This window comes from Engraulis encrasicolus, chromosome 6, assembly GCF_034702125.1.
Source record: "Engraulis encrasicolus isolate BLACKSEA-1 chromosome 6, IST_EnEncr_1.0, whole genome shotgun sequence".
NCBI classification, from domain to species: Eukaryota; Metazoa; Chordata; class Actinopteri; order Clupeiformes; family Engraulidae; genus Engraulis; species Engraulis encrasicolus.
This window is the reverse complement of record NC_085862.1, coordinates 22,095,051-22,115,336: the sequence shown is the minus strand read 5'-3', so window position 1 is coordinate 22,115,336 and position 20,286 is coordinate 22,095,051. Positions and strand designations below refer to the sequence as shown.

The 20,286-nt window shown below is 45.6% G+C and overlaps 2 protein-coding genes across 3 annotated transcripts in view; both read left to right on the top strand.

The window, feature by feature from the left end:
* shroom2a (shroom family member 2a) overlaps window positions 1-11,074 on the top strand; it is a 63,886-nt gene extending 52,812 nt beyond the window's left edge. For both annotated transcript variants that reach the window (XM_063200936.1, XM_063200937.1), the window contains exons 8-12: window positions 1,095-1,799; window positions 3,404-3,584; window positions 6,238-6,360; window positions 7,856-8,005; window positions 8,850-11,074. In XM_063200936.1, coding sequence (XP_063057006.1) covers window positions 1,095-1,799; window positions 3,404-3,584; window positions 6,238-6,360; window positions 7,856-8,005; window positions 8,850-9,125 — 1,435 coding nt within the window. In that variant the 3' untranslated portion in view covers window positions 9,126-11,074. The remainder of the gene's footprint in view (window positions 1-1,094; window positions 1,800-3,403; window positions 3,585-6,237; window positions 6,361-7,855; window positions 8,006-8,849) is intronic.
* Window positions 11,075-13,146: 2,072 nt separating this feature from the next.
* LOC134450261 (claudin-34-like) lies at window positions 13,147-17,143 on the top strand. The gene is made up of 2 exons (XM_063200112.1): window positions 13,147-13,324; window positions 15,129-17,143. The coding sequence occupies exon 2, from the start codon at window positions 15,306-15,308 to the stop codon at window positions 16,098-16,100; it is 795 nt and encodes a 264-aa protein (XP_063056182.1). The 5' UTR covers window positions 13,147-13,324; window positions 15,129-15,305; the 3' UTR covers window positions 16,101-17,143.
* Window positions 17,144-20,286: the final 3,143 nt, after the last annotated feature.

Here is a 20,286-nt window from a genome sequence, read left to right as displayed (position 1 = left end):
TTTCTTTTCTTCTCTTTCTCTTTCTCTCTCCCCTTCTTCCTCCCTCTTGCATTCTCTCCACATACTCTGCAGAAGTGCTGCAGCAGCAGTGGAGTTTTCCACTTCCTAAAACCACACAGCTGGCTAGATGCTCTCTCTCTCTCTCTCTATCTCTCTCTCTCTCTCTCTCTCTCTCTCTCTCTCTCTCTCTCTCTCTCGCGCGCACGCGCGCTGGAGTCTTAAATTTATCACTGGAAACAGTCCGTCTCTGCAGCCCAGTAATTTAATGACAGCTCTCCGCCATGTCTGCTCCTTGTTGTATTCATACCATACAAGAGCCTTATTGATGGTCCTCTGTACTGTGAGCACCACGCTTGTGTGTGTGTGCGCGTGTGTGCGTTCATGTTATTCATGAAGCAAGTTTGCCACTGACAGTGCACCAGAAGAAATCATTGAATATCGCTTTGTGGATTTAGATTGTATTTTTCCTTCCGTCTTCTTCTGGGAAGGGCTGTATTTTACTTTGGGGGGAGTTTTCTGTACAGTGCAGCAGCAGCATTCCAGTGCTGAGGAGCCAACTCACTGGGAGGAGCTGGGCAGCCCCGGCATGCCAGGATATTGGGCATGAGAGAGAAGGGGAGAGAGGGAGAGAGACTGAAAGAGAGAGAGAGAGAGAGACTGAGAGAGAGAGCCTGAGAGAGAGAGAGAGCCTGAGAGAGACTGAGAGAAGAAAAGGGCAAAAAAGAGAAAGAAGAGAAGCAAAAGAGTGCCCTAATGTCATCATGTCATATGACTCTTAATTACTGCCGGAGTATGGATGGTCTCTCTGGTCTCCTCTCCTGCTCGACTGTAAAGGTGCCTCTTGCTTTGCTTTGTGGAATTCACTGAGACATTAACTCCCTCAGTCATTCCTCATTGATCTAATGTATTTAATGCTGCGGTTTGCTCTGAGCTGTGCTGTGCTGTGACGCGTCCCGTCCCGGGATGACCTTTGTAAAGGAATTATTTTATTTCACATAGTCATTAGTTCATGCGGTCATGTTCCTTTTTCTTCCTTTTTTCCCCTTTCTGTCTTACACCCCCCCCCTCTTTTCTTTCTTGTGTTCTGCTCCCAGGATGCAGAGGCTGAGTGAGAGTAACGGTGTGGTGAGGAAAGTGCCCATCAAGATTGTCCACGCCGAGAGCGACACGGAGAAGGAGCACGGAGAGAGTCGGCAGTACCTCCACCCTCGGCCTGGCAGCAGCAGCAGCGGCGGTGGTGGTGGGGCCCCAGGTGGAGTCGTTGAGGGCCCCACGCCGTCGGGCCCCAGGGCCACCACCCACCTCATGAGCCTGGCCAGTGGGCAGCCTGAGGCATCGTACTCCGTCTTCTCTGCCTACTCCAGACAACCACCACAGCAGCAGAGGGACCAGGGCTCTCCAGAGACACACAAAACCAACTCAGACCTCACAGGGGCCCCGGGAGCATCTGAGCCAAAAAGGGAGGCAGCAGCAGCAGCAGCAGCAGCAGCAGCAGCCACCCACCCCCACAACGGACCTCACCCCAGCAGCAACGGCATCTCATCCACCTCGGAGGACGAGAAGAGAGAGGAGCTGGCCCGGGACATTATCGGCAAGGACAAGTCCCTGGCTGACATCCTGGACCAGAGCAAGATGCGCACGGCCATGGACCTGATGGAGGGCCTGTTCCCCCAGGGCAGTCGGGAGCAGCTGCTGGAGGGGGCTCACCAGCGCAGGAAGGCAGCCGGTGGGGTGGGGGCCCCGGCAGGAGGAGCAGGGGGCGCGCCCAAACAGGCCTCCACCCGGAGCGCCGAGGAGAGGTGGGGCACCACTCCTTTACTCTGCTTTACTCTATCAGCCGGGTGGACCTCGGTCACACTTTAAAAATATGTTCAACGCCTAAAGAAGCTACTTTACGTTTGTGTCTTTCAACCCCGAGATTAACAGTGATGTGAGGGGTTCATCAGGTTGTTGCCAGCAACTTAACCTTAAAACATAGAATGGCGCCTGAAATAATTCCAAAAAGTTATACAGCATTAGTAGACAACAACACAGCACACACTTTTTGGAATGATGTTTGAAGGTATGTTCAGACATGGCAAACTCTACGTAAACAGACCGTGCCCTCAGTTGGCAGTTTAGGATTTCAGAAAGGGCTGAACAAAATGTCTTTTGGTACAAGTCAAATTTTTGTTAATTTCTATGTTTTGTCTATGTCTTTTGGTACAAGTCAAAGGTTGTGTAGTCAGCACAACCTCATACTGAGTTTGACCGTAATTCTCCTTTAAGCCATCAAAAATATTGTGGTTGATTTTATAATATTTTTTTATAGCTTCTCCCCTTAACTCCAAGTCTTGCTGCTTGGGCCCTGTCCCATGTCTATCACTTCCATTTTTGTGGGTGTACTAAGTGTCCCCAATACCTTTTGAGAACAAGGCTGAATGCTTTAAATCACTTCCTTAAATCAAAAATAGTAGTTTCGTCCTTCTCTGAAAGGGATGAAGCCAGTCCCTAGTCTGCTGTACAGTAATGCTTACTGGAATGTGTATGGTGTATCAATCAGGACAGAGGCACTTGGACCAGTAGAGCCACCTGCTGGCAAGCTAGCAGAACTGCACATTAATCTTCTAGTCTAGTCAGTTGTTCTCAACCTTTTCTCTTCTCATTTTTTAGTCATTGGCAGCAGAAAAACAGCTGGGTTGATGTTTTAATTTGTCTTATTTATCATTATGCCATTGGATATGTTGGATTCTGTCGTTATAAGTTTGGTAACGTCACAACCTCAACACTGACAAAATTACGAGCAACACCTGCGATCTCTTGCACCTACCTGGGGGGGACCACGGGTTAGCAACAAATACTATAGAGGAATGTAGAAAGATTTTCCCAATGTTTATTATCCCAAGCTGGGAAATTGTTTGTCTTTATTTCATTTTTGCTCCACGTTATGCAATGCTGGTCTGTGCCATGCCAGGTGAACCATGGAGTGTCATGTGTCATACACCACTTTGCAAAGTCTGTCACATCATGCACTGTTGACTGTTCCAATGTGTGAATAGTTGGGAGGACAATTCAAGGCACGATCACAGTTATGAATCTGTCAATGTTGACTTGTTAATTGCCAATAAAAGAAACTGACCTATGAATGTTAACACAGCACACACACAATTCAAGCTGTCTGCACTACCAATGGTCATGTTGATTTGACCTCAGAACCCAAAAGCACAGTACACAACCAGCTGTAAGGCTGGGGTCAGAGCTACCGCCTGAGGAGATGAAGAAATATTTTTTCCGTTTTCTTGTATTGTTCTTACACAGCTCTGAAGGTCTTAATGTGACCTATGTTGCCAGAGTTGAGTAGAATGCTTAAGAGTCTGTTGCCCCCTCTCTTTGGCTAACACTAGTCTGTGTCTGTTTACCTCAGAAAACAAGAGGAGGAGAATGCCATGGCAGCAGCTGTCGCCCTGGCAACTAGCTCCGCCTACTATAGCACGTCAGCCCCGAAGGCGGAGCTCCTGATGAAGATAAAGGACATGCAGCAGCAGGAGATCGAGGAAGAGGAGGACTCAGAGGAGGAACTGGACCACGACCTGGCCGAAAAGAAGGTAGCTGCTCTGAGTATACATAGTTTTTTTTGTTTACAAACATTCGTGTTGTGAGGAGGGGCAAGATGCTCAGCAGACAACCACGTGGGCTCATTTTTTGACTGATTGTTACCTTGGAAATTGCTATCGGAGGTTGAACAGTGTGCAGCCAGGGTCGTGCTGCCAGGGATTGTTTATAAACGATAAACCCATGTATAGTAGAATTGAGGAGTTGGTCCATGACCTGATTTCGATTAGAGCCTTTATTATCTCATAGAGATATTTATTGGCCAATATTCTTAGGTTTGGTTGCCACAGTAGTAACTAGAGATGCACAGGATCTAAGATCCGGTTCCGGATCCAGCAGGATAATAGGGTTTTTCACAGGATCCGGATCCGGCAGGATCTAAAGCAGTGGATCCGGTATCCGGCAGTTGCCTAAAAATCAGGATCTGGTGCATCTCTAGGTTTTTCAGTCAGTCTTTCACACACCCAACAGCTGCATGGAGTGAAAGCCCTTTGGAAGCGGCCGTTGCAGGCAGTGTGGCAGTAAGCCAATAAGTCTAAAAAATAGTTTGAGCCAACGTAATAAAAAGGTCCCACGTGTGCGAGTAGACCAGGGGTGGCCAACCAGTCGGAGAACAAGAGCCACATTTTGTAATGTGTCACAGCAAAGAGCCACATCGGCACACAAACATAAAGATGCGCCCACCAAGATGGGCATCACCCATCCTTCTCGCACCACAGACCAGAATAGGCTACACAACCATCTCTTCTTTTCTCACACAGACACAGACACAGACACAGACACACACACACACACACACACACACACACACACACACACACACACACACACACACACACACACACACACACTCAGACACACACACACACACACACACACACACACTCAGACACACACACACACACTCAGACACACACACACACACACACACACACACACACACACACACACACACACACACACACACACACACACACACACACACAAAGTGTCAGATTGATGTTACACTCCAACTTAATGGCCTGACTACAATCCTGAATATAAGATAACCCCCCCCTTTTTTTTTTACTGCTTCAATTGTTTGGGGGAAAAGGGTTTTTCAAGATAAAATTGTTGTTTTACATAAGAAGACAAGGGTACACAGGTCAAAATTATGTTCATAAATTCTTTCATATTTTAATAAAACACGTTTCTCAGCATAATTTCCATGAGCACTCGTTATAACAGAGCACGAAGTAACGCGGCACAGAGATTCTCCGCCTCTCTTAGCTCATTCGGGGGTTAGGCGCACAGGCACCGCTTTCTTGCGCTCCGATGATCATTGGATGTCTGACGACACCATCCAAAACAAGGTGGTTCGTCAAATCGCCGTTCATTTTACACATTAATGTTTCAGCGGGTGCTGCAGTCGGCCAGGGGAAAACCCAAAGTTTTCTTTTTGAGACTAAACTGAGCGCGGACAAGCGACAAGTGGATTGAAATTGTTTCCCACCTGCACGCTGTCTGCCCGCACCGCTTTGACAATGGCTGATAGACCACGGCCGACATTCACAGCGAAAACCAGGATAGAACATTATGTATGGCGCTATTTTGTCTATAGCCCGCGAAAATAAGACTACTTTAAACCAAAAACATAATTTCACATTCGGGTCAATAGCCATGAATACTCCTCCTAACAGAGCGCCGAGCTGGCTACGCAGGACAGAGATTCTCGGCGCATCTCTGCTCCAGACGCCTTTCTCTTCACATAGTTTGCACATTTATAACCGCCATATCCGAGCGATAGAATCTACAAATATGGACAGCACATTTTCTTATTGAGGAGTGATGGCCACATCTTTCAGGTTAAAACATTTTTGCCGCTATGTTGTCTAGTCAGCGAAAGACGCGGTTTTGAAAGCGCTATTTTTAGAACATAGGCTTAAATCACGTCTTGTATTTGCAGTAACAAATGTCACGCACCAACGTGATCATTCAGGACACATTTAGGCAAGGCCTTCTGTAGTACCAAGACCACAGGACACGTATTTGCCATCAACTTTGTGCGCGCAATTCCAATGCATATTTTCTATAAGACGTAGCCTAAACACAAACTTGGACATGAACGCAAGAGCCGCAAGTCACCAGGCAAAGAGCCGCATGCGGCTCGAGAGCCGCGGGTTAGCCACCTTTGGAGTAGACTATGTGTTTCAACCCTTTCGTAGGATCTGGTATCCGGTTCCGGATCCGGCAGGATCTTAAGCACTGGATCCGGTATCCGGCAGGATCCTAAAAATCAGGATCCGGTGCATCTCTAGTAGTAACATTACAGTGTTACAACTTACGAATTGAGAAGAAGCTAGACTATGACCTAGCCAATACGAAGGTAATTACAGTAAAGTACCGTAGAATTGAGAAGAAGCAAGTCCACGACCTGACCAAGAAGAAGGTAGCTACTCTGAGTACAGTAGAATTGGAGTTAGACCAAGACTACTCTGAGTACAGTAGAGTACAGTAAAGTACAGTAGAATTGAGGAGCAGCTAGACAACTACCTGACCAATAAGAAGGTGCAATAGCTGCTCTGATGGAGTAGATTACAGTAAACAACAAAATAACGAGATATTTATCCACAAAGCCCTGATCTGACGTCCTGTATTTTCTTTCAGCACGAGCTGATTGACAGCCTGAGCCGCAAGCTGCAGGTGCTGCGGGAGGCGCGCGAGAGCCTCCAGGAGGATGTGGAGGACAACAACGCTCTGGGCCAGGAGGTGGAGGCCACCGTGCAGCAGGTAGAATGCTCTACACATTACATTATATTTCATTACAGTTAGCAGGTAGCCTGCTCTACACATTACATTATATTTCATTACAGTTAGCAGGTAGCCTGCTCTACACATTATTATTACATATCATTTATTTCATTACAGTTAGCAGGTAGCCTGCTCTACACATTATTATTACATATCATTTATTTCATTACAGTTAGCAGGTAGCCTGCTCTACACATTATTATTACATATCATTTATTTCATTACAGTTAGCAGGTAGCCTGCTCTCCACATTACACATCATTTATATTACACTACAGTTAGCTGAAGCTGGCACTACAGTATTATACAACAACAACACCCTGGGCCAGGAGGTGGAGGCCACTGTTTGTCTGTTTATGACAGTGGGAGTTGGAGTTTACTTGGTGGGCTTTCATTTTTCACTCAATCATACAGTACTGAGGACCAAGAAGCCCCAGACAGGCATTACAGTGGGCATGTATTAGTGACCAGCATGTGAATCCTTTCCTAAAGTGTTACCGGAACCTTTTAGGTTACATTGCATCACACTTAGCTAACAATATTGTTCAAAAAGCGACAGTTATTATTACAGGGTATGGGTTACAGTCTCTGGAGCCAGGTGTGGTTAGGGGTTCCTTGTGGAAGGATACTTCAGCCATGGATGAAGGTGTTAGGTGATATATTTTCTTCCTACTGGTTTGAGTGGGATTCGAACATGCGACCCACTGCTCAAACCCTAACCACAGTCACATCGTGAAAAAAGCCCAGCAAAGGCTGTACTTTATTAGGATGCTTAGGAAGGCCGGACTGAATTAACGCCCTCTTACCCAGGCCTACAGAGGACTTGTAGAGCGCATCCTCACAACAGGCATCACTGTCTGGTATGGCAACATCACTCAGGCTGAAAGGAAGTCTTTGCAATGAATAATCAAGACTGCGGAGACGATTATAGGCACAGCACTTCCCTCCATGGACTACATTTATGTACAGCGCAGCCATAGGAGAGCAGAGAGAATCATTAAAGACCCACTCCATCCAGCTAACTCTCTGCTCAAACAAAAGAACTGCACATACAAACTGAGACACAGTAGAGCGGACAGCATTCCTACCAGAAAAGCAAGGTTTTTCAACAGTTTCTTCCCAGCAACAGTGAGGCTGATGGCAAAAAAGAACATTTGATCCACCTTTTTATTATTCTTTTGATCTCTTTGATTTTTATCACTTTTTAATGTATTTTGTCTTCCTATTTTTCTATTTAATTCTATGTATTGACTCAGAGGGCCTGCACAAGAGTTCCTATGTGCTTGGACTACTAGTTTATGCACAAATGGCAAAATAAACTTTGAACTTTGCTGCCCCCAGCAGCTCACTGCCCCCATTAGGTCGCTGCTACATGCATTGTCATGCCACTGACTATGATGTCATGATTGTAATAATGTGCTCTGTCTTGTCCATGACAAATAATAATAATATTATTGTGTCTATATTACTTAAGGTCTGCAAGCCCAATGAGCTGGAGAAGTTCCGCATGTTCGTGGGCGACCTGGATAAGGTGGTGAGCCTGCTGCTGTCGCTCTCCGGCCGGCTGGCCCGCGTCGAGAACGCCCTGGACACCCTGGAGGAGGACGCGCCACCTGAGGAGAGGGTGAGTAGCACACCACCAACAGGCCATCATTAGTCTATGAACCACACAGTCACAAACCCATCTGAGGTAGCACACCACCAACAGGCCATCATTAGTCTATGAACCACACAGTCACAAACCCATCTGAGGTAGCACACCACCAACAGGCCATCATTAGTCTGTAAACTACACTAACCCACCTGAGAGGGTGAGTAGCACACCACCAACAGGCCATCATTAGTCTATAAACTACACTAACCCACCTGAGGAGAGGGTGAGTAGCACACCACCAACAGGCCAAACCACACAGTCACAAACCCATCTGAGGTAGCACACCACCAACAGGTCATCACTAGCCTAGTAAACTACACTAACCCACCTGAGAGGGTGAGTAGCGCACCACCAACATGCCACCACCAACACCAACATAGTGAAATGGCTCATAAACACATATATTTTGTCATTTTGTGCCATTTTAAAAGTTAAAGGTGGGTTTCGTCTGGGTACAGCTTAGTATTCTTTCTTTTAAAAGAGTGAATGCGCTGAGACGCCATACCATTACACCAGCACCTCCCTCTCTCTGTCCTGTCTCAAATAAAGGCATAAAAGCCCCCAAAATATCTTAAAAAATGAAGAAATAATCTTAGTTTAAGTTGCCACCTTGTTAAAAACAAACAGTGATCACCTTGACAAGGACATTTTTTTATTGTGAATGTTATTTCTAAAGTTGCAGATAAAAAGCTGTTTTCAAAGTTGTCCGCTGCATTTTTGGAAGAGTTTTCACAGATGTACATACACATTTTTGTCAACATTGCATGGATTTTCATTTCTCCCCGTCTCCGTCTCCTCTCTCTCTCACACACAGCGGATCCTGACGGACAAGCGCAAGCTGCTGATCCGCCAGCACGAGGACGCCAAGGAGCTGAAGGAGAACCTGGACCGGCGGGAGCGCGCCGTCTACGATATCCTGGCCTCCTACCTGGACGAGGAGAGCCTGGCCGACTACCAGCACTTTGTCAAGATGAAGTCGGCCCTCATCATCGAGCAGCGCAAGCTGGAGGACAAGATCAAGCTGGGCGACGAGCAGCTCAAGTGTCTCACAGACAGCCTGCCGCTGGAGCAGAGGCTGATGCTCGGATGAGATGAGATGAGAAGAGATCAGATGAGATGAGATGGCAGGTATGGACGGACAGATGGATGGAAGGAGAGATGGATGAGGTCTGTCCCTTTAACAAGAGACTGGATGGATGGATGGATGGACGGACGGACGGACGGACGGACGGACGGACGGACGGACGGACGGACGGACGGACGGATGAAGGGCGGTCAGAGGGATGAATGGAATGGCTGGAATGAATGTCCCCATGTCCTCCTCTTTACCCAGACTGGCTGCCCATGTGTCCCTGTTTACCAGCCTGCTCCCCCGCCAGAGACTGACCATACAGGGAGACAAAATGTCGCTTGCTGTCCTCCATGTTAACCCTGTCGACCAACTGGCCTTTTGTTATGATCTGGGTCACCTGCGTCCCTCTGTACCTGCCTGCCCTCCAAAGAGAGACTGGCCCTCATGACCAGAGTGTGGCCCATGGGCACCAGTGCACTACACAGAGGCTGCCCCCGAGAGGGATAGGATTTGACGATCTACGCATCTGCGCTCTACTACATTCCAATGTTCACTTCCCCTAACACCCCCTCCCTCATGCCCCCCAGCCACTGCCCACCCCATTCTTCTCCATGGTCGTGCCCATTTGTACCAGACAGTGGCTGATGCAGGCGCAGCACCCACGGGTCAAACAGATGATGGATGATGATAGCATGACCTTACGCCCCCTCTTCTGCATGCCGTCTGGGCTCACTTCCTGTCTCTCATTTTACCCGCTCAGTGTAGAAGGTCTGCCCATCCTCAACTTCCATCTCCCTTCTACTATCCCCTTTTAACATCCCTTCTCACCGTCTCCTTTCTAGACTGGGCCCTGGCACCATGGGCCCACTGTATACCAGACATGGTCTGATGTTGTTCAGACGTCGTAGAGTGCTTTCTGACCCAAAATTTGTGCCCCTGTCCCCAAGCCCTTGTACCAACCAACCACTGTTCCTCCATTGGCATTTGGAGAGAATGAGCTTCCAGACGCAGACGCAGTCATGATAACGGCCTCAACCATGGCCCCTTACTGAACTGACATAAGTTGAGCTGAGTTGAGCTGTGCTAAACTGTTTACACTGTTTGAAGAATACAGTGACTCACTATGTGCCCTTCGGGGCCCTTTGGCATGCAGTGGCACCCCCACAGGACAGAGGAGGCGGATTGCTCTCTGACTGCCTGTGCCCGCCCGGCTCGTTCACATATAACACTTTCAAATGCCTTTTTTGTACCACTAGAGGGCAATATGATACGAAATGATACCCCTCTCCACTGACCACTTGTTACATTTGTCAGAGCTGTGTGTTTTTCCCCTCCTGTTTTTGTGTGTGTGTGGCTTTCTCACACTCACACATATTTGTTTTTTGATTAAGCAACTGCACAGAGGGGATCACGATGCGTTTCAGGGCACACCTGTTTCTTCTGGTGTTGCTCATTTTTCCATTGTGTGGCATCCTCTGCTCTCACTCTTGTTCAGGGACACCACTGAAGCCCGATTAAGTTTTTTTTTCAACAGGGCTGCACATCTCTCCAAAAAAGAAAGAACCCAACACAGACTCTTGGACGGTGCATTATTTCATATCACATCGTTCTGTCTTTTTATTGTGTTGTGTTGTTACAAAAGCAAACTCAAATGAAATCCATGTTTTGTTTTTGTTTTTTTATAGTAATTTATTGTAGCCCTTTTAAACATGTACATAAACTTAGAGTAGGCTACTGTAGTCTCGTTCCCAAACACACACACACACAAGAAGCCCTGATGTTAGCCAGGCCAATCTGATCCTGTCGGTCAGTCACTCCTGTAGAGCTGCTCTTATCTTTTAACATTGCATTAACTCTTAACTGTGTATCCGCTACATCGCTAAGTAACCTGAGACTTGCCTGAAATCGTTCCATGTTACTCCACTGTGGATTCAAATGCTTGTCTATAAAATACCAGATGCCTTTTACTCTGTGTGCTTTTGTGTCTCATTGTGTTTTGTTAGGTCAATGTTGCCTTGGCTTCAGTATTGACTGTATACTGTGTGCAGACGTCTTTTCTATTTTGAAAAAAAAAAAACTAAGTGTACTACATTTTGAAATTCCGCTATGAAACTTAATATTACCTAGCTGTATACATTGCACAGTTTAAGCAAAACAAACATATACAACACACTGCTGATATAATTAGACATTTACCAAAGGGTGACTACCATAATTCCATTTAACATCATCATCCCAAGAGAAATTATTTCAGTGTGACAACTGGGGTTTGGAAATGTATTCAGTAAGCCTCTACATGAAGATGGTCTAAGGCTTCAGTGCAATTTGAGCAGAAAGAATGTAAACATCCTACGAGTTTCCATGGGAGGTAAAATGAGTTAAACCAAGCATGTTATCTCCCGATGGACATAAAACTACATCTCCAAAGTTTTACAACACTGAGAACATGGTCATCTGTTACACCATGGTGTGCATACACTATGTAACCAATCAAAGTAGCTGGTATAATGTTTAACTCTTTGACCTTGACATGGTCAAGACACACCTGATTGTAAAGCTTGAGATCAGTATGAGAAGAGAAGACCTATACAACCAATTGCAACCCCCATCCTTCACATACACAAATGAAAAAACTTGGTCCATCTTGTTATCCAACCCCAAGTCCCCCCCTTGTGCTTGTAGCCTTGCAATGCAAGGAAAGACATTTTATTCATAAAGTTTTATTCACCCCTATGTTACTGGAAGAGAACTGCGCTCATCCAGCACAAGCCGTCTGGCTCTGCCATCCAGTCGCTCTAGGTACTCCCAGTCAAGATTGTTCTCCGTTGTGGTACCCAAGTGGTGGAACGGTCTCCCAGAGGCAGCAAGACTAAGCACATCTCTTGCAGCCTTCAAGAAACAACTGAAGACCTTCCTCTTTCGAGAGAATCTACTAGACTAATGCTTGAACTGGCCTTGCCCCAGGGCAGACTCCTGACATGATGTTTAGTTTAGTTAGTTTGTGTGTGTGTACTCGTTATTTACTCTTTAATTAAAAAAAAAAAACTAACCCCTCTGCAACTGCACTTGTTGTTCTGTATATCTCCTGTGCACATTGTATTTGCTTGTGATGTTGGCTTGAATATGTCCTCTTTTGAAAGTCGCTTTGGTTATAAAGCGTCTGCCAAATGCAATATAATATAATGTAATAATGTAATATTCAACGTCTCGCAAAAGTACAATTCAAAGGTCATTCTCTCATTAGCAATTGGGGTATTGAATGGAGAAAAGTCCCCCAAAAGTTTTTGTGCCTAGGCTGGGAAACTTCTTTTGTCCACCGGGCCAGAGCGTCAGTGAAGTATTAGGCCATAAGGACAAGGCAAGGATGGGAGGTTAGATAATGAGATGGACATGATATCTCCCTGGTCATTGCCTAATGCAGAGGTTCCCAACCCTTTTCTGCTGTGGCCCCCTCCTGGACCTAGGAATATTTATTTGCAATACATGGAAAAGTAACTTCATCTTTTATTATTACATCACACTTAGCTGACGCTTTCATTTATTCAAAGCGGCTTAGTTATTATTTTTCAGGGTATTGGTTACAGTCCCTGAAGCAATGTGGGGTTAGGTGCCTTAGGGCACTTCAGCCATGGATGGAGATGTAGGGAGAGGTCAGGGGGAATTCGAACCGGCAACCCCCAGATTGAAAGACCAACTCTCTAACCACTGGGCCACGGCTGCCCCATCTTCACCCTTCATCTTTTAATCATGTAAGTCAATTTTACTAAACAATTCATGCAAAGGTCATATATTCAAGGTTGTATGCAAACGCTCCCTTCTCTCTGCGCAACCCTGAGTGTCCCAACCCCTAGTTTGAAAACCACTGGCCTAATGCAGCCATAAAATGAACTTGGGAGGTCTATATAGGGTACCTGTGATGACTGGTGCAACACTTGAGAGTTATGCCAATAGCAATCATCTGATGCTGAGCACTACGCTGCACTCTCCGCCCCTCTTCTCAGCACCTACCTGCTACGGACGGCTTGTGTTTAATGGGGAGTCAATGATTAACCCAGGGTATATTTACTCTGGACGTGCAGAATTGGAAAGGTGCTTTTGGTCCAGCCTCTGTGCTGAAAACAGCAGCCAGTTTCGTGTTTATACAACTACTCCCTGCTGTGTCGGTGGCAGGTACCTTAAGACCTCGGACATTCACCAAGACCTCCATTTTGCCAAAGGTACAGTTTGAATAATATTTCCCTGTATATTACAGATAGTATATAATATTTCCCTGTATATGTGGTGTTCCACAGTTTTGTTTTGATTTTGCGTCTACCGCTACAGAGCAACTACAATTTTCTTGCCTTGTAGCCTACTACCCATTCCTGGCAAATTGATGTATTTTACCATAGAGCACTGATGCATAAATAATAATGATATAATGTTGATTTTGTCTCTTCTTGCTGTGTTGGTAATGGTTTGTTGGAAACTGCCAGCCATAATATTGAGTGCTCTGATAATGAGCCCTTGGACATTGAGCTTCAGATAGTGCATTCTGTGTTGGGCAAGCCATTTGGGGTTCTTATTTGTTCATTTTAAGCACGTCAGCACATATATTTATCGTTCTTCAACATTAGTAACTCTATAAATTCTGTGTATTTCCATTGTAGCTTCTAAGCTTAATGTGTAGTAGTGCTGATAACAATGAGGTGTGTGTGAGAGAAGGGAATATACCTCAGGCCATTAAACGTCAGTATCACACACACCCTTCTTATTGTTACGCCATAGCCTAGTGTGTGACACGAGACTTCTTCTCATCTTGATCTTTGAACAGCACACGAGGAGTTAACTAGCTGTTCCAGTCCCCCCATCTCCACTGCAGCTCATCCTGTCAGAACACTGGGCTACAGTAAGTGACCTCTCCGCTCTAGCTGCCGTGCCGTGCAGGCATTCCAGAACCCCAGGTGTGCAGCCAATCACTCATGCACTGCTTCACCTCTCCCTTCTCTCTGCACCCCCCACTCCCACCCCCAATACCTCTCAGAAGTTGAAGTTGGTCACAAGTTGGTGTGTGAGCCACTGAATTTGACTTTGGACATATTATTGAAAGGTTGCTCAAAAAACTTAGTGTTGCTTTAAAATGGGAAAGATTCTCTGTCTGTCTGTCTGTCTGTCTGTCTGTCTGTCTCTCTCTCTCTCTCTCTCTCTCTCTCTCTCTCTCTCTCTCTCTCTCTCTCTCTCTCTCTCTCTCTCTCTCTCTCTCTCTCTCTCTGGTTTTACTGCTGGCTGTTCACTGAGAGGTGTATTGTTGCCGAGCATGTGTGCATGTGTGTCTAGACAGTGTAAAACAGTTGGGATGAGTGTAATTCTTAGCTGTCTGTTTACGACAAAGCCAATGTCTGTCTTTGCTTACCTTTAAAAGAATGCAAGCAATGGGATTGTCTGCCTATGTAATGCCAATTTGCTCTATGTATCTTTTTACCTCCTGTACATGTTCAGCTGCATTCATCTCTGAGATGCAACTCAGCTACATGTTACATTACATTACATTACATAGCATTTGGCAGACGCTTTATAGCCAAAGCGACTTTCAAAAGAGGACATAATCAAGCAAATACAAAGTGCACAGGAGATATACAGAACAACAAGTGCAGTTGCGAGGGGTTAGGTTTTTTTATTTATTTATTTTTTTATTTTATTTTTATTTATAGAGAGTAAATAACGAGTACACACAAACACACACACCCAAACTAAACTAAACTAAACATCATGTCAGGTGTCTGCCCTGGGGCAAGGCCAGCTCAAACATTAGTCTAGTAGATAATCTCAAAAGAGGAAGGTCTTTAGTTGTTTCTTGTACTGCATGTTCTTACGCATGTGGAAAGGTCTATTGGTTATTGTTACACAAAGGGTTTCAAGTCAAATGACTAGCGACCCCAGTCCCTGTCAGGCTAACTATCGTATGAACATGTGACAAAAAAAACATCACATAAGACAACAACATATCAGAATCAAACTGTCTTCTTTCCATTTGCCCCTCAGGCCTTTGACTTAGACCCTCATGACGTTCCAAGCCCTGGAGGAGCCCGGCCTTCACTCAGGCTGAGTGGAAGGCCCATCCCAGATAAGAGACACATTCACCTCTACCTCCAGTGACCAGCACTGATCCACGCCCTCTCCCTACACTCACCTGTGTGCCCCAGCCTCACTCTCTGTGGGATGGCTTACTTGGCCCACACGGCCCACTACCAGTTCCTGGGTCTGTGTATGGGCATAGTGGGCTGGATCTTGACCTTCTGCAGCGTGGGCATCAACGAGTGGCGACTCTGGTACGTGTCTGATGAGTCCGTCATCACGTCCGGCGTGGCCTGGGTGGGCGTGTTCCGGGCCTGTTTCTACTCCCATGTGGTCTCCAACATGGCGGAGCGCTGCACGTTCATGTCCATCACGGATTCCTTCCTGCCCGTGGACGTGGTGGTGACGCAGGTTCTCATTATGAGCGCCGTGGCCCTGGGCTTCCTATCCAACATGGTGGCCGGCTGCGCTATGAGGAAGGTGTACTTTGGGCTGGGCAAGCGGCGCAGCGTCCAGAGAGCCTTCTGGGCCGCGGGGGCTCTCTACATGCTCACGGCCACAAGCGCTTACGTGCCACTGTTCTGGAATGTGGCGGCGGTGCTGAACAATCAGACCATCGGTTTCCCGCCGGAATACAACTTCCCTCCCGCCCCGACGAGTCAGGGCATGGGGTCGGGCCTCGGGGTGGGGATCGGTGCTGCCTCTCTGATCACCTTAAGCGGACTCCTGTTTCTGACCTACAGGTACCCCAAAAGTGTCCCCCAGGCTGAGGCCCAGGACAGTGTTGAACCGAGCCAGAGCAGCGCACGCCTGGTGGAGACCCAGTCAGAGCCAAGGAAGTCTGTGGGACTCAGGTCCATCTCAGAGGACAGAGACGAGAGTAACGGCAGTAACAAGGGGGAGGACAACCAAGCCTTTGAACTCCAGGAGAACCCTTGATCTTTCTGGGAATGTTGTTGGCAACATTGGCAACTTTGAGCTACAGGCACATTGTCAGGAGGCTCTCGGTAGCAATAGAGAACCCTGTTGGCAGGAGAACTGGCCTGATCTTCTGATGTTTAACCCTCACCTCAAGGTAGCAATGGAGAATCATGGTGGCTCTTGCTATCGCAGGGGTGGGGAACCTACGTATGTCTTGAGGGCCAGTTACGACCCTTGAAGCCATCTTATCCGGCCCCTGATATAATTTCAATGTTGTGCAGCTTCACATGAAATATGACATTTTTTGTAAAGGAATCTTACAAATTACATTTGCAATACAGTTAAGTTATATTTCATGGGACCTTCACTAAAGTTCAGGGGGAAATCCTGGTTTGTGTTCAAAGTAAGGCCCTTGGAGGACTTTTGGGCTATGAAAGCTGTGATTGTTAAAGAAATCAGACCACTATTTAACAGTAGGGCTGCACCGGCACATTCAACGTGCAACACTTGTGAATTTACTACAATGTCTACAGATGTCCTTGAATGCACTTACAGTTTGGATGGATTTGTACTTTCCCAGCACTCCTTGTACCTCTCTCAATTACAAGTTACAGTTAATTCTCTGATGCTTTTTAATCTAGGGATTAATATGTCTTGGCTGAAATGTATTTATTTTATTCATAAAGAAGCCGGATCACTAAACAGTGGAGGAGATGATTTGCATTGTCATTCAGTCTCCCAAAGACCACACAAATTTCCATTGATGGAAATTGAATACACATGAGAGGGGAATAATGTGGGCCTCTTGATTGTGTGTTAATTAAAGTTTTTTTAATAGCCTGACCCTGGCCTGGATGTTAACTAATTAACTACTTGGAAAAGTTTGTACACATATATTAATTTGCATGGAAATATGTATTCCTTGCCTTTTGTTCTCTATTTTAGGACAGTGTCTCCACAGCTATACTTCTACTTCTCCCACAGCTCATCAGATCAGATAAACTTTACAATTGCAGATAAACTTACAGCCTTTATTGTCACTATGTATTGCGAGTTGTCAATCTGCAGCCAGTGAATTCAAAGAGCGAGAAGGAGAACTTTTCAAAGATTATTAGACACGTTCTACATTCAGTCAGTGCTGAAATGGACGATGTGGCCTTACAATTGTCAACACATTTGTCATTATACAGTTGTCCGTGTAATGCAACTAGACGATCTAGAGGAGACAGGGGTCAAGCAGGTCAGAGTAAAATGCATAATTATACAACTTGATCGCGGTGGGGTGTCCCTCTTGCTGAGGTCCCTAATGAACCATGTGTCCCAGGCCTCCCTGCATGCTGTCGGGCCCTGCTCTTATTAGTGGCATTAGTGGCAATGCCTTGGCCCTCGTCAGCCCTCCTTGGAGCCTCATTGAACTGCTTTGAGGTGTGCCAAAATACAGTCTTATCAAAATTAAATATTAATTACCCAACGGCAAAGCCCTGCAAGGACCGCATGCTTTTGCTTTTGTTACAAAACCAACCTAATCCGTCGGGATCAAACTATGAGAGGAAATGATTCCTTGCCCATTACATTTTTCTGTTTTGGGTGGGGGGTTAGCTGGTAGTAGTGGGGGGTTAGTGGGTGGTGGCCCATATTGCATAGACTGCAGTTTTAGAACATCATGGTGTTTTTGCAATTATACAGTATATGATAAATGACATCCCTTTGGGGCTTATTGTCATTGTGGCAATTCAAGTTTTGAATTCTTGAGTTCATAAATTGTGGTCGTATACATCTTAGTGACCTATTGTCCAACAATAGAGCAATCCAAACCAACAAACGATTAGCCCATTCCATGTTCCCCTTTGCTGCCTTCAGAACTTCATCCAAACACTAAATTGAATTCGGGGCCTATGTGATATGTCTGGTGTTCCATCATCCAAACATAAAACCAAAGAAACTTGACAGTAGTATGGAGAGTGAGGTGCCACCCAACACCAGCCCTACCCCCACCCCCACCCCTCTGCATTTTCCTCTTCCTCATTTTCCTCCTTGTCTCTGTCTGTGCTGCCTCTTCCTCACCCCAGACCTTAGGGCCTCTCTCACAGCTCTGAGGCATTTCACTCTTGTGATCGTGATGAGGCCGTGGAGGCTGCTTCCTGGCAGAGACACTCCTTCTCATGGCTCACCCTGATAGTTCTGTTTCATACTTCCTGCACAACAAAGGCCCTATCACAGCATAGGGTGATTATTCACTAGGAAATGAATTCAGCAATGTTACTCATGGGCAATGATACTGTGGGATGTTGTTTGGGGTCTTACTATTGCTGGTATCTCTATAACAGGCCATTATATTTCAACAGGAAGAAATAGGAACAGCAGCAACTTCCCTCATCCCTCCATCTGTCTTTGACATGTGGCACATTTTTTTTTAACCACCACCAAGGAGGTTATGTTTTCGGTCGCGTTGGTTTGTTTGTCTGTCAGCAGGATAACCCAAAAAGTTTTGAACAGATTTTGCTGAAATTTCTGGCAAATGCCAAAAGGAAAAAGTGATTACATTTTGGTGTTGTTACAGGATTTTTTAAAAAGTTATATTATAGGCATAGGATTCCATAGCGTGTAGATGTTATGGCAGCAGAGACCATGGCCTCGGCAAAGGTTTGCACTCTGACTGCTTCCAGTTTCCAATTATTTTCTGTTTTCCGTTTCGTACATAAATTAAGGTCTTCAATTTCGTGTCATATTACGTGAGACTCCACACGCATCTGTAATCGTCTCACATGTAGGGTATGATGGACCTTAATATGGTGGCATGACCCTGAGCAGAGCACAGCAACACAGCACAGCCCGTCCAGTCTGAGGGCCCCTCGGCTCCACTGACCCAGTCTGCTCTCTCTCTCTCTCTCTAAATGGCCTCTCCAGGCGCTGGTTACTTTGACGTCAGTACGGCTGTGATGTGGCCCAGCTCAAATTAAACCTGATGATGGGGGCAGTGCAGCGGAACCTGGAAAGTCTTGACTTGAGTTTTGACCCACCATTCTCTTTTTTTCCAACAAGCCAAAAGGCCCGCAGTACAGTGGTCTTGAGGGACAGTAAAGCAAAGTTGGGTGTTTGTAGTGAGAGAAGAAAAAAGGATTGAGGGCAAATTTTCTTAACATGTTGTGCACATTTGATCCCATTTTCTTGACATCTCCAAGCAAGAGCAAACCGTATGGTGTGATGTGGCCTGGTGAATGATTCACTGATGCTCCGATTCCTTCTCTCCTTCGCCTGCCATTATAGTATCATGGACAGCAGATAAGTCTCAAGAGGTTCCAAGGGTTGGAATGATTCTAACATGGTTAACTCAGCAACTTCTTATCCATTCAGATATAATATCAGCAATGGGATGATTGTTAAAGTAGTTGTCGTGCCTGTGGTGGAGACTATGGTTCATGGTGGTTATGGCTGTGGCAAGCACTGTCTCTTGGCAATGGTGGTTGTGGTGTACTGTACTCTACAGTACTGTAGCCTATGTTAAGCCCATTCATACATAAGAAATTGCAGCTGGATATGAAATGCCTATGATCTACCACATTCTATTTTTTTCATTTTAATTGACTTAAATTGTGACCAGAGAGGCTTTTTGTAGGTTTGAGAAATGTAGAGCACTCTTGTGATATTTAGTGTTAAAGATTGGGAGGAGATAAATATAAAATACATATCTACCACATTTTCATTTTGTATTTTAATACACTTAATTTGTGACTGGAGGCTTTTTTGCTGGTTTGAGAAATGTAGAATGCTATCCTCATTTACATGAGACATTTAATTCAGAATAAACTCAATTTAATTCTGAATAAATCTTAATTCCGCTTTGAAAACATCATATAAATGCCTCACAATTTGGAATGAAATGAAAGTAAACTGGACAGAACAATTTAATTCTGAATTAATTGGAACTAAAATCATAATGTAAACGTGGCCAATGTTGGGAAGTGATATCTCTTGGTTTCGATTGGGAAGAGATCCTTGACATAATCTGTAATCTGAGTTGTTTTCATATTTGGGAAAAACAGCGGGAAATGGTCAAGTGGTGAAATATGTTTAAGTTTGGGCCCTGATGGTTCCCTGAGATATGGAGAAAACATTTATCGCCTGTACATCAAACTGTGTATCACCAACAAGATATGGAGATGGATATCTGAAATGACTGATCACACACTCACAAGAGTTTATG

What these genes read in the sequence shown, in the direction of transcription:
- LOC134450261 (XM_063200112.1), top strand. Translation starts at nt 15,306, where the DNA reads ATGGCTTACTTGGCCCACACGGCCCACTACCAGTTCCTGGGTCTGTGT.